General features: G+C 41.8%; 1 protein-coding gene and 1 pseudogene across 2 annotated transcripts in view; both read left to right on the plus strand.

Moving 5' to 3' along the window:
• The window catches only part of HERC3 (HECT and RLD domain containing E3 ubiquitin protein ligase 3), a 158203-nt gene extending 152774 nt beyond the window's left edge, over window positions 1-5429 (plus strand). For both annotated transcript variants that reach the window (XM_006900006.1, XM_006900007.1), the window contains 3 exons: window positions 1856-2039; window positions 2272-2374; window positions 3678-5429. In XM_006900006.1, the coding sequence (XP_006900068.1) occupies window positions 1856-2039; window positions 2272-2374; window positions 3678-3886 (496 nt within the window). In that variant the 3' untranslated portion in view covers window positions 3887-5429. The remainder of the gene's footprint in view (window positions 1-1855; window positions 2040-2271; window positions 2375-3677) is intronic.
• Window positions 5430-13267: 7838 nt separating this feature from the next.
• LOC102870363 lies at window positions 13268-14469 on the plus strand (annotated as a pseudogene).
• The last annotated feature ends 512 nt before the right edge of the window (window positions 14470-14981 follow it).

Consider the following 14981-nt stretch of genomic DNA (forward strand, 5'->3'; position numbering starts at 1 on the left):
GACTGGGGTAATCGGGATGGGTGTGTCAGAGGCAGTGCGATTGGCACAGGATAGAGCAGGGTTTAGGGCTGTTGTACATAGGGTCGCTATGAGTCACAAGTAACTCAACAGCCCATAACAACAACAACAACATACTTTATTCGTTCCACTGTTATTAACCTTTCATTATCAATTGTTGTGCAGAATGGGATCAGAACTGACCTGTAGCTGACTCTCTAATGAGTTTTCAGAGGCAATTCATCATGCAGGAGAAGATTGCTCGTTTTTCTCCCATGTAGCAGCTGGTGGATTGGAAACATGTACCTTTATGTTGGCAGTGCAATTCCTTACCAATAAGCCACCAGAATCATCTCACATACTTCGGGCATCTTGCTAGGAGTATCACAGTGTTGCCTCACATTCTACGAGAATGTTGCTAGGAGAGGCTCTTCCTTGGAGACGGACAGCATGCTTGGAAAGGTAAAAGGCTGGCATAATGAAGAAGACCCTCAGTCATGTGGATTGCCACAGTGACTGCCACAGTAACCTCTAGTGTTTCAAGAAGTGTGAATATGGCCCAGGATATGGCAGGGTTCACATGTGCTGTTCATAATGTCGCTCCGAATCGTACTCGACACGATGGCACCCATCAGCAGCAACAACAATAAGCTCCCTTTTCTTTATCTAGGCTCCTATTAATTTGAATCCCTGTTTATCCTTAGCAAAGTGCCACTGGTGCCCTTTGAAGAGGATCCCTTGTGGCACTCAGGTTAAAGCACATGTCTGCCAAAGGAAATATGGGCAGTTTCTATCAGCCCTTACTTGGGAGAAAAATGTGACAGTCTGTTCCTGTAAAAATTTACAGCCTTGGAAACTTTTGGGGAAATTCCACTCTGTTTTATAGGGCTGAGCCAGAATCCACTCACCAGCAATGAACTTTATTTTCATATTTTTATGTAGGCTCTTTTAAACTCTAGTTTCACTATGTTACAGAGAATTGTCACAGTGACCAGTCTGTACTTTTCTTTTGTGCTCATGTGCTCTGGGTGACTCACTTTGCAGTAGCCCAGTTTGTCAAAAGGGTACTCACAATTTCTGCTTTTCTGAATATGACACCTTGCTCACCTCAGTACTTCAGTCTCTACTCCCAGTTGACATTCCAACTTGCTGTCCAAGGTTCCTGCAGTTCATAGGGGGGAATATCCAGTTGTGAGTGAGGCCTCCAGCCTCACCAGCATTGAAAAAAAAAATTGACTTTTCAATGTATGCTAGGGTCAGGGGTACAAATGATAGTTCAGTGGTATCTTAATTTGCAACAGTCTTATTATGAATCATGATAAGACAGAGCCATGTTTGAGACTATTCTTTCCAGAAGTTGTTATTTTCTAAGAATTATGAGAGAGAGAAATGTCTGAGATGGATTGGTCTTATTGTTTATGAGGAGTTGTAAAGTAGCCTCTGATCACTATTTTAGACATTATATTAAACAAGGAAAGCCTTTTCTTTGTTTTTAAACAATTTGAAATAGAACCTTAACTGGGACTCCTCAGATAAACCTTGAGGACAGTCTCAGGTATGCTCTGTCTACCTGATTTTTTCCTCTTCTATATGGCCTACGCTGTCTCCTTGGCACCTCGATGGAATCCTAGGGTGTGGGCAGGGAGCTCAGAGTAGAGATTCATTGTGGTTTTTTAAGATGCTTCCTGGTGTGAGACATGCCCTTTTTTTTTCTTCCCAGCTCCCACAGTCTCTTTTAACATGAAAAAGTTTATAATAACAGTAATAGTATAAAACGGCTTATACTAATATACAAGAATTTCCTCAACTCAGTCAGACTTTGGGCTAAATATACTCTCTTTCTCCGGTCTTCTGGCAGGCAAGAGTTTGTGGATGCTTACGTGAATTATATCTTCCAAGTCTCAGTCCACGAGTGGTACACAGCCTTCTCAAGCGGTTTCCTCAAAGTGTGTGGTGGCAAAGTCCTCGAACTCTTCCAGCCTTCAGAGCTGAGGGCCATGATGGTGGGAAACAGCAACTACAACTGGGAGGAACTGGAAGAGGTAAGTGCAGCACAAGGTGCCTCCTGACTGGGAAAGCCGAGCTCTGTGGGAGGCAGCCCAGAGCCAGTTTCTTTCCAGGTGTTCTCAACCTTAGGGTGATGTGGAGAACCCCTGAGTTTTGTTTCAAATTTCTTTGTCTTTAATACAAATACTAATATTCTTCAAGCTCTATTAATATTTTTCTTTTTCTCTAAGCTGCTGATTGTGTTGTGGTTTTTTTTTTTCTTGATAGACTGCCATCTACAAGGGTGATTACTCAGCCACACATCCCACTGTGAGACTATTTTGGGAAACGTTTCATGAGTTTCCACTGGAAAAGAAGAAAAAATTTCTCTGTATGTATCAGTAGTCTCCAGCTGGTATTTGTTCACATTTTAATCTCACATGTGATTTTGGTTCAACTTTTTTGATAATAGAGAGTAATTAAGTATATGTTTGGTTTTTGTTGGTTTTGTTTGTTTGTTTTCCTAATGAAATCTAAGACATTGCTGTGTGTCAGAAGCTACATGTAGGGATTTCCCTTCGTGTTGTTGTTGTTGTTGTGTGCCATCGAGTTAGAACTGACTCTTAGCTGACTCTCAAGGAAGTTTTCAAAAGAATAAATCTATGAGAGGAGATTGTCCATTGTGGACCATCTAGTGGATTTGGGCCATGTGTCTTTGGGTTGCAATTAGAGATCCTTACTACTAGGCCACCACAGCTCCCTAGGGATTCCCTAGAAATCTAGCTTTTGAACACCCCCTGCCCCCACACCCAATCCAGTGATTGTTAGATTTATGGACATTTTTACTGACTCTAGAGATTTGGGCAAGAATGTTCACACATGGCAGTCTCTGATAGTGGCATACTATTAGAAAGTGCTCTGTAACTAATGATTTCATTGTGGTAATTTCCAGCAATTCAACTATGAAAACCCTTATCTAACACTAGAAAACAAACGGATTTTTTTAAAAAAAAAAACACCACCAACCGAGGGGAGCTCTGGTGGCCTAGTGGCAAGGAGCTGCAACTACAATCCCAGAGGCTCACGGTTCGAATCCACCAGGTGCTCTGCCGGGGAAGGAGGGACAATCTCCTCCTGTACCAGTCAGATCTGATTTGACGGTACACGCACACAAAAATAATAAAATAAAATAAAAATTAAAAAAAAAAAAACACCAACCAACCCCCCAAAACCCAACTCATTTGCAGAGTTACAGTGCATGTCACAAGAATTCTATAATATCAGTGACAGCTCTTCTGGTTTATGTATATGGAGAGATAGGGAAGGAGCACAAAACAGGCCCCTACTTGGAAATTCAGTTTGATGGTTTAAGCATCAGACACTTGAGGGGAGAAGGACCTTAAAGTCTTTTTAGTTCCTCTGAGGTCAGTTCCTTTTTATTTCTGCCAGTAATTCCTTTCATTATGGATTTCATAAAACAAAGCTTTGAAGGCTTGTAAAATTTATGACAGAAAAAGCTGATTGGAGGCATTTTTGATATGAGAACGCTGTGGGCATTATTTGGTTGGGTATGACTAAAGTAACTGTACTTCTCACATGAGCCACAAGGTGTCATGCGTTCCCGTATGTTCTCAGAGGGACAGCTGAGAACACCTCTCATTTCTTGACTGTTAACGCTTTCTGTCTGTCTCCAGTGTTCCTGACAGGCAGCGATAGGATCCCCATCTACGGCATGGCGAGCCTGCAGATTGTTATCCAGTCCACAGCCAGCGGGGAAGAGTACTTGCCGGTGGCTCACACTTGCTACAACCTTCTTGACCTTCCCAAGTACAGCAGCAAAGAAATCCTGCGTGCTCGGCTGACACAGGCCCTTGACAACTACGAAGGGTTTAGTTTGGCCTAGGTTCCCCAGCTTGCCCCATTTCCCTTCTTCCCTCATTGTCCACATTGAGGCCTATATAAAAAAAATCATGGGGAGTGATTTCTATTTTTTTATTGTATAAGTGTGTTGGGACTTTTAAATCCTGAGCCTGGTTGATGTGGTTTTTAGGATTGTAAGCAGTAAGACAGCTTTATTGGCAAAGTTGGGGTGGAGGATGGGGCAGATCATTAACTCTTGTCTTGGAGTTCTTTTTTGGTTTTTAACCAACTGCCAGTGTTCTTGCACCTGTAAATCCGTTGCACCCTGCTGCATCACGTGGCAGTGGTTCCTTAAGCTCTCCTCATCTTTCCTCACCATGCTTCCCTAGCCTCCTCTTCACTTCTCATTCCTCTGCAAGGGTGATTTTGACCCATCTGTCCCTTCTCCCTGTGCATGCAAACTCCTCTCTGGCCCCCTGGAAATGGCCTGGCTTTGTGGCACCCTATTCTCTTAACCCAAAGGAGCCAAGGACCATTTCAGAAACTCCCAAGTCCAAAAGCCCACATCTGAGTCCATTATTTTGACTGAACTTTGAAGAATTTATAAGAGCCTTTATGAACACACCCTGCTTTTTCCAAAACAAAACAAAAGTTCTTGAGAAACACAAAGTCTTTCTATGCCGGTGCCTAGTTCCTGGACCTCCTTAAAAACATGCCAAGCAGTTTAGAATAATGGCTCAGCCCGATTTTGTTACTCAGCTGTGCCCCTTAGACAGTGAGGTAAAGTGACAAGTCTGCCCCCCTGTCTGTTATCTCACTTTTGGAGACAATTGATTATTTTAAAAAAATACTCTCTTCTACAAGGAAAAGAGTAAATTTCTTGTCACTTTCCCTGTAAGTTTGTAGCTCACACTAATTTTTTTTCCATCTCTCATTTTTTCCTTCCTATTCTCTTTCCTCCATTCCTTTAATTTCCTCTCCTTGCTTCATCCTGTTCTTTGCTCCTTGACCAATACACCTTCACCTCCTCCTAGTGGATGCATGCTGTCTATTTTTTTTTTTTAATTTCTATTTAAATTGAAAAATTTCTATTCAGTTTTTTTTTGGTTCCTCTTCCCTAATTGCTAAGACTTAAGACTATTCTTTAATATGGGACTTTTGTTTATCAGATTTGAATTGTTTGTTTACAGTGGGACTTGGGGGGGATTGTGGTTAAATCAAAATATATGTATCTCTATAATAATGACATGCTTGACTTTCTTCATCATGGGATAAGAAAATTCTACATGATCAAAGAACCCATGTCAGCCTAATTTTAAATTCCTAGTAACTAGAGAAAAGACTTATTTATATAAAATGAAGTATTTATGAACCATGATACAGCAACAAATCTCAATGAAGGATTATAGATTTTTGCTTTCTCTTTTTGTTTTGTAAACTTATTCCAATTGCTAAATTGGTAGTTTTTCAGTCTTTATAATACAAGATTTAAAAAAAAGATATACAGTTATATGAAATGTTTATTTTCTATGTGTGTGCAAATAGTTCAATATTATGCAATAAATTTGGTGTTTTAACTTAAATCTGTTTCTTATCGTACTTTGAGAATGAATAGACTGCTTTCAGTGGTGATATTAAACCATATACACAAATAATCTAATAGAAAATAAAATGTGGTTCTTGCCATTAGAAAAGTAGAGTCACATGCCGGGGAAATGGACAAAGCAAGTGTGGGACCCAAGTAGGGATGGTAGATGGCTTTGTGACAGTGTTGATGTTTTAAAGGTTGTAATGGGTGAATCTTTATAATGGGAATTAAGGAAGTCATTTCCCAGAGAGTGGTAGGCCTTAGCTAAGGCATGAACCTTGGTTTATAGCTGGGAAAGTCCATACACATAGCTGTTGAGTTGGAACTAACTCATAGCCGACCACCCTTCACTTCGTCTTCAGAGGCCTTAAATCGAATGGGAAGAGATTGCCCAGCTTTCTCCTGTGGAACGGCTGGTGGATTTCAACTACCAAAGAGGCCCTGCTCTTGTCTTAGTTGTGTGACTCTCTATGGACTGTACCACCAGAGCTCCGTATAGGCGGGAAGGTGAGGAATAATTTGAGGGGGACATCAGAGGAAATAGAAAGATGATGGTAAATAAAACTGGGAAGAAACTTGGGGCTGAGGAAACAGAGTAAGCACTTCTGAACGTTGGGATGGAGTAAGGGGATGTATAAATGACCTGAATGTTGTTTAAAAAAATAAACAGAGGTGGCATTTTCGTGGAAATAGAATGGGACAAACTGAAGTCTTGGATGAGGTTTATTGGCAGAATTAGATTGGGAAAGACTCAGAGGCAGCAGAGGAAGGCGCTTTTTTTTAAAGGTGTATGTGCGATGGGGAGATGGAAGAGAAGTCATCAGAGTCCAAAGGAAAAAGGAGAAAATAAAGGTAATCAGAGACGTACTGATGCTCAGCCCTTTTATGCACACAAGAAAAAGGTTTGAAACAGAGCTAAAAGAAATCCTTTTACTTTTTAAAGCAAATTCAATGTATTATTTTATGACTAACATCAGGATTGGAGGATGATTCATCAAAAACCTGCATTATGTTGATGACACAATCCTACTTGCTGAAACTGAGGAGGACTTGAAGCGATTGCTGCAGAAGATCAAGGACTGCAGCCTTCAGTATGGATTGAGGCTCAATATCAAGATGACAAAGATTATCACCACTGAACCAATAGGCAACATCATTATGGATGGTGAAAAGATTGAGATTGTTAACAGATTCAGTTTGTTTGGCTCCACAATCAACACTCTTTGTACCAGCTGCCAGGAAATCAAGAGACAAATTGTATTGGGAAAGTTGGCTGTCAGGGACCTCTCTGGAATACTGAAGAGCAATGATGTCAGTCTACAGACTAAGGTGTACCTTATCCAGGCCGTGGTCTTTGCAATTGCTTGCTGTATGCTAAAGAGCAGGACAATGACTGGGGATGATAAAGAATTGATGCCTTTGAGTTGTGGTTCTGGAGAAGAGTGTTGAAGATACCATGGACTGCTGGAAGAACAAAAAGGTTCATCCTAGAGAGGGTGATCCCAGGCTGCTCCTTTGAGGCAAGAATTTTGAGGCTTCATCTGACATACTTTGGGAATCTTGCAAGGAGCGACTGGTCCTTGGAGAGGGACATCATGTTTGGGTGGAGAGATGGAGAGAGGGAGACCATCAATGAGATGGATGGATTCAGTGACTGGGGTAGTGAGGATAGGTGTGTCAGAGACACAGGATAGAGCAGGTTCAGGGCTGTTGTACAAAGGGTCGCTATGAGTAACAAGTGACTCAATGGCACATAACAAGGACAACATTAAGAAGAATGGAAATCCCAGAACAATTAATTATGCTTATACAGAATCTATACCTAGACCAAGAAGCTGTTATATGAACATAGCAAGGGAACACTGCATAGTTTAAAATCAGGAAAGGTGTGCATCAGGTTGTATCCACTGTCCTTACCTATTCTACATGACAAGCAAATAATTTGAAAAGGTGCACTCTATGAAGAAGAACGTGGCATTAGAATTGGAGGAAGACAACAACATGTGTTATGCAGATGACACAACCTTGCTTGCTGAAAGTGAAGAGGAAACGCTTATGGCAGATCAAAGACTACAGCCTTCAGTATGTACTGAAGACTCTTCTCAACATAGAAAAGACAAAAATCCTCACCACTGGATTGATAAGCAACATCATGAGAGTTGGCAAAAATGTTGAAATTACCAATTATTTCATTCAATTTGAATGTACCATCAACACCCTTGGTACCAGCAGTCAGGAGATCAGAAGACATATTACGTTAAGCAAGGCTGCTGTCAGGGACCTCTCCAAATTACTGAGAAACAATGATGCCAGTTTGAAGACATCAGTTTAAGGTGGGCTTAGTTTAGGCCAAGGTCTTTTCAATCACTTTCCACGCATCTGAGAGCAGGACAGTGAACAAGGATGACGGAAAATAATTGATGCCTATGACCTGTGATAGTTAATCCAACAGAGTGTGGAAATTATTGAACAATATTAATATCTTATGCAAGCATGATTCTGCTGAAGATTATCCAAAAATACTGGAACAGCACATCAAAAGAACTGCCAGAAGTTCAGGCTGGATTTATATGGGGGTCATGGTACTAGAGAGATTGTAGCTAATGTTAGATGGATTTTGGCTGAAAGAGAGTACTAGAGGAATGTCTATCTGTGTTTCATTGATTATGCAAAGGTATTTGACTGTGTGGATCACAACAAACTGTGGCTTATTCTAAGAGGAATGGAAATTCCAGGATACTTAATCGTGCTAATGCAAAACCTATACTTGGACCAGGAGGCAGTCTACAGAACAGAGCAAGAAAACACCGCATGGTTCAAAATTGGGAAGGGTGTACGCCAGGGATGTGGCTTGTCAGTCTATACGCAGACCAGATCATCCAGGAGGCTGAGCTGTATGAGAAATGTGGCATCAGGATTGGAGGAAGATTCATCAACAGTCTGTGTTATGCAGATGACACAACCCTGGCCTGCTCGCTGAAACAGGAGGACCTGAAGTACTTGCTTCAATATGGATTGAGGCTCAATATCAAGAAAACAGATTTTTCACCACTGGGCCAATTGGAAGCATCATGATGCATGGTGAAGATATTGAGACAATTAACAGCTTTAGTTTGTTTGGCTCCAGAGTCAACACTCTTGGCAGCAGCAGCCAGGAAATCAAAAGATAAATTTCATTGGGAAAGTCTGCTATCAGAGACCTCTCCAAAGTACTGAAAGAGCAATGATGTCACTCTGGACATTTAGGTGTGTCTGATACAGTCCATGGTCTTTGCAATCACTTGCTATGCGTCAGAGAGCTAAATAATGATTAAGGATGATAGGTAATTGATGCCTTTGAGCTGTGGTGCTGGAGAAGAGTATAGAATATACCATGGACTTCTAAGAAAACGAATAGGTTCAACCTGGAGAGGGTTAAACCAGGCTGCTCCTCAGAGGCATCCTTGGAAGCAAGGATTCTGAAGCTTCATCTGACATACTTTGGACATGTTGACCGGTCCTTGAAGAGGGACATCATGCTTGGGAGGGTGGAGGAATAGCACAAGAGAGGAAGACCCTCTAAGAGGTGGATTGATTCAGTGACTGGGGTAATCAGAGTGAGTGTGTCAGAGACAGTGAGATTGACACAGGATAGAGCAGGGTTTAGGGTTGTTGTACATAGGGCCGCTATGAGTCACAGGTGACTCGATGGCACACAACAACAATTGGAGAAAAATGCTGTATATCCCATGTTCTTGTTGTATAACATCGAGTTGAGGCTGTCTTTTTTTTTTTTTTTTTTAGGCTGTCTGGTAGCTGACCTTTCAGCGAGTTTTTAGAGGCAATTAATTGTATGGGAAGAGATTATTCATCTTTCTCCTGTGGAGCAGCTGGCAAATTCTAACTACGTGCTTTTGGGTTGACAGCACAATTCCTTACCCTTCCACCATCAGACCTCCCTGAATAGCACATGGACTGCCGAAAGAAAAAGCAGATGTATCTTGGGAAAAGTGCACCAGAGAATGCTCCCTGGAGGCAAGGATGACAAACTTTTGTCTCATATACTCCTTGAGATGGACAACAAGCTTGGAAAGGTCAACCCAAGAGAGGAAGACCCTCAACAAGATGGTTTACATAATTACTGCAGTTAGGACCTCAAGTGTGTCAGAGATGATGCGGACTGCGCAAGGTAGGATAGGGTTCATGTCTGATGTTCATAGGGTCACTATGAGTCATCCTCGACTCGATGGCACCTAACAACAACATTCTAAGTTGACAAAAACAACAGTTATCTTTCATTAACGAAATTCCTTTTAATGAACATTAGATAATCTCTAGATGTACTATATTTGAAAGGGAAAATGTTCCATGTTTTTTTCTTTCAATATCTCAGTGTGTGTGTGTGTGTGTGTGTGTGTGTGTGTGTGTGTGTGTAAAGCCTAAAATAATATTTGCCCTTCACAGGAGATGTTTGCCCACCTTGTTTGTTGGGATTAGTAGGGATCATGGTAACAAACTTCACTAAAGGTGTGTAAAGAATGTGGGTCATAATTTGACATTGAATCAGAGAGAACAAGTGTTTGGACTTTTCTGATAGGGAGATAAGCTTTATTTAAGATTAACCCACAGAAATAGGCACCAAGGTTTTAACCAGAATCCTGTTTAACGCATACTCTTGATTGTGTTTGGAAGAAGTAGCTGCATCCACTTCCTAAATAATATGCCTCCGGAAACTCTGAACTTTGAGAAATGTCGATGGTTGTAGAGGGGCTTCAGGCCTTTTGTTTATGGAGTCGCTATAAGTCATATTCGACTTGAAGGCAATCAACAACTTGATTGTGTGCTGTGCTGTATACTAAGCCCTGAGTCCAGCTAATTCAATTGCCACCACAGTCTTCTTGGATTTATACTTACTGGCTGTGTATGTACCTTTGAGCTGTTTTCTTAACCTATCCGTAGCTGATTTTCTTTGTTTTGCAAATGGGGATAGAAATAGTTCCCATCTCATGAAGGAGAAATGAGAAGTAAACGAATGAATTTATATAAAGCACCTTAAGATAGTGTCTATCGCATAACAAGTTTTGTAAGGTTCAGTGGTAGAATTCTTGCATTCCATTCAAGTGTCCAGGGTTCAATTCTCAGTCAGTGCATCTCATACATAGCCATCACCTGTTTGTCACCAGAGGCTTGAGTGTTACTGTCGTCCTGTTTGAGTGAAGCTTCTGGATTAAGAGGAAAAGCTCTAGGGACCTGCTTCCTTAATATCAGCCAATGAAAACTATGAATCACAATGTTAATCCACACTTGGTTGATCATGGGTTAGGGGCAGGACAAAGTACTGTTTTCTGTTCTGCATGAGACCATAAGATGAGGGTTGACTTGATTCCAGCTAACAATAACATGTCAAAAAGAACATTTAAACATCCTGAAGAACAATACTATCAGTCATAATATCCATACATACACAAGGAAGTTCATGATAGACAGAGAAGTGATTGAGATTGTTAACAACTTCTGCTTGCTTGGTTCCACAGTCAACACCCTTGGCATGAGCAGTCAGGAAATCAAAAGATTGCATTGGGAAAGTCTGCTGTCAGGGACCTCTCCAAAGTACTAAAGAGCAATGATGTCAGTCTGGAGAGTAAGGTGCACCTGATCTAGGCCATGGTCTAGGTCTTCTCAGTTACTTGCTATGCATCATATAACTAGACAATGACTAAGTATTACAGAAGAAGAATTGATACCTTTGAGTTCTAATGCTGGAGAAGATTGTTGAACATACTGCGGACTGCCAGGAAAACAAACAATTCAGTACTGGAGACGATGAAACCAAACTGCTCCATGGAGGTGAGGATTTTGAAACTCTTTCTCATATACTTTGGGCATGTGGACAGGAGGTACCAGTCCTTGGAGAAGGACATCATGCTCAGAATGGTGGAGGGACAGTGCAGGAGTGGAAGACCCAGGATGAGCTGGATTGACTCAGTGACTGGAGAAATGGGATTAGGTCTATTGGAGACTATGAGATTGGCAAAGGATAGAGCAGGGTTCAGAGCTGTTGTACATCAGGTTGCTATGAGTCACAGGTAACTGGACATAACAATAACAACACCAATATTCTGAAGATTAATACAACTAGTATTCAATAATACACACTGACCAATAAAGACAAAAATATTGATAATTTCTTCTAATGTTTGCATTGGTGATTGGAATGCAAACGATATGGCCTGTGTAACAGAAATGAGGCTGGACATTGCATCATAGAATTTTGTATAGTTGATTAATTTCTTGCACATACTTTTTTAAAAAGACATGTAATAACAACTATACATATGGAATTCTCCTGATAGATTAAACAGGGATCAGTTTGACTATATATGAATGGTGGCAAAAGTTTAGTGGCAATAGTCAAAACAAGGCCATGAGCTGACTGTGGAACAGACCATGAAAGACTCACGTGTGAGCTCAGATTAAGTCCAAAAGAGCTAAAACACAGCCTTGAGTTAAATCCACCTTAATTTACAAGTCATCTTCTGAATAGAGTTGATGCCTTCAATACTAATGACTGAACACCAGATATGTTGTGGATTGACATCAAGGACATTATCCATGAATAAATATTTAAAAAGATCCTTTAAAAGACAGGAAAGAAAGTAAAGACCAAAATGGATGTCAGAAAATGCTCTGAAATGTGCTCTTGAACGTCTAAAGAACAAGTAAAAAATGACTAAATAAGATCTGACAGAAGATTTCAAAGGAAAGCTAAAGAAGTCAAAGAATGATGAAAGGTGAAAAGACCTGAGGTGAGAAAACCATAAGTGTAGAACATGCTCAGAATTTCTGAAGCAGAAGAAAATAGAAAGATGTAAGCCTCAAGTTTATAACACTGCAGTCAAATGCTCTACCCTTTCAAGTTTACAATACTGATGCAGAATACTGTATGCTTAGAGCATCAAAAGAGATCAAAGGAATACAGAGTTACTGTATCAAAAAGAATTGGTCAATGCTGCGCCATTTTTGGAAATGCCTTAAGAACAAGAACCAATAGTAATGAAGGAAGAAGCTCAAACTGCACTGAAGGCATTGGCAGAAAAATAAGGCACCAGGAATTGGTGGGATACCAACTGAGACATTTAAGCAGATACAGCGCAGCCCTGGACGTGGTCACTAGCCTTTGCCAAGATGTTTGGAAGACAGCTACTTGGCCAACTGAAAGAGATCCACATTTGTTACCATTCTAAAAAAAAAAAAAATCCACATTTGTTACCATTCTAGAAGAAAAAAAAGGTGATCCAGGAAAGTGCAAAAATTAATGAAAAATATCATTAATATTACTCATACACAAGTTGCTGTTATTATGTGTCATTGAGTCGCCTGCAACTTATAGTGACCATATGCACAAAAACTGGGAACCCTACTCTATCCTGAGCCAGTCTCACTGTTTTTGACACCCCTACCCCTCAATTATTATGTCAATCCATCTCATCTGAGATCTCCTTTCCCTGTGCTGTCTTTCCACCCTTCTAAGCATGATATCTTTCTCCCAAGGACCCAAGGACTGGTCCCTCCTAGCTACATACCCAAAGAAATGAGATAGAGTATGTAACTGTCTCCAAGGAGCAGATTTGTTTCACCCTATCCAGGAAAGACCTCTTGGTGTGTTCAATACTCTTCTCTAACACCACAACTCAAAGACATCAATTATTCTGTTGTTCTTGGTCATTGTCCAGCTCTCTGCTAAGTAGCGAGTAATTGTGAAGACTGTAGCCTGGATCAGGGGCACCTTAGTCACTAGACTGCTATCCTTACTCTTAAGCACTCTGGAAAGGTCAAGTACTGAAATTTGTTTTTAAGATGCCTGAAATGCATCACCAGTGTTGCCAGCTGTGTCTGTATGACTGGTACATCAAGGTCACTTTGGTAGTGGTAGACATCGTGCCTTGGCAGCTGGGAGAGGACTTCTCTGGGATATACTGAACGCTGCTGCCTCGGGGATACTGGTTGGCTGACAACCAGAAAACAGTCTTTGACTCAGCACAGCACAGCTCCCCAGACCTCTTCATCATGGACACCCAGATGGGCAGCGTGACTTCTCTGACCACTGTAGAGCCAGCTGGAAGTGGGAAACTTTTCACAATTGACCATAACCTTATCGTGGCACAGTTCTGCACACCCAGCCAACCCCTACATCTGAAAGTTGGGTTCCTGCCTCCTGCAGGCAAAAACAATCTGTGGTTTGGTTGTCTCTGGGGGCGGCTGAGCCTGTCCCTGACACTCACTCAGGCATCCAGGTCCTGCAGCCACCCCCAGAGCAAGAGCACGTGCACTATTCCAGACTTGACTTTGAAGCGATCCTTCTACAGACAAGATAAGACCAGGGTCCCCACTGTGATCATGCCCTGTGGAGACTGTCATTCATCCTTTGTTGCTGCCTGGATCTTGTTCTGGGCCCTGCTCTGTAAGATAGGCTTTTTAGTGGTGCTGGTGAACTATCAGGGCTCCAAGAGCTTCGGCCAGGACAGCATTCTCTCCTTCCCAGGCAACATGGACCACCAGGATGGAAAGGACGTCCAGTTCTCAGTGAAGCGAATCCTCCAGGAGGAGCACTTCAATGTGAGCCTCATGGTCCTTATGGGTGGTTCCCATGGTAGCGTCCTCTCCTCACACCTGATTGGTCAATACCCAGAGATCTGCTGTGCCCGTGTGGCCCAGAACCCAGTGATCAACATCGCCTCTATGATGGGCTCCCCTGAAATCCCTGATTGGTATGTGATGGAGCCTGGCTTCCCTTACAGAACTGCCTGCCTGTCAGTGTGTGGGCCCAGATGCTGATCCAGTCATCATCAAGTACATCTCTCAGGTAAGACTCAGCCGCTCTTGGTGCTGGACCAGGAGGACCAGTGTGTGCCCTTCAAGCAGGGTGTGGAGTCTTACTGTACCTTTAAGGCCCAGAAGTGGCTCCTGCTCTATCCTAAGAACATGCACACATTGTCAGAGGTGGAGGTGCAGTCAGATCTTCATGAACACGCTGGCTGTGCACACACTTGGGTCTCTGAAGCTCTGCCCTCCCACAGGAGCAGTCAGCATGTGCCACGTTTCCCTCCTGTGGAGCCCCAGGGCCTGGGAGAAGCGTGTGAGGCTTCTCTGCTCTGAACTTCATGGATGATTAGAGGAACACGGGCTGTTGGAGTCTTAATAAATAAAGACACAGGGAGGAAAAAAAATTTGACAGGCAACTGCCAAAAATTCAAGCTGCATTCAGAAGAGGATGTGGAATGAAGGATATAATTGCTGCTTGTGAGCGGATCTTGGCTGAAGGTAGATAATAAGAGAGAAAAAATGTTTACCTGTGTTTCATTGACTATACAAAGGGATTTGCCTATGTGGATCATAATAAATTGCAGCTAACACTGAGAAGAGTAGGGATTCCAGAGCACTTGACTGAACTCATTCAAACCTTGTACACAGAGCAAGAAAAAAGGGGATATAGAGTGGTTTAAAGCAGGATATGCAGTAATCAGGATTGTATCCTTTCACCATATATATTCAATCTATCTGATAAACAAAT

The sequence above is a fragment of the Elephantulus edwardii genome, unplaced genomic scaffold (assembly GCF_000299155.1).
Source record: "Elephantulus edwardii isolate Elephantulus edwardi_28Jun2011 unplaced genomic scaffold, EleEdw1.0 scaffold00270, whole genome shotgun sequence".
NCBI classification, from domain to species: domain Eukaryota; kingdom Metazoa; phylum Chordata; class Mammalia; order Macroscelidea; family Macroscelididae; genus Elephantulus; species Elephantulus edwardii.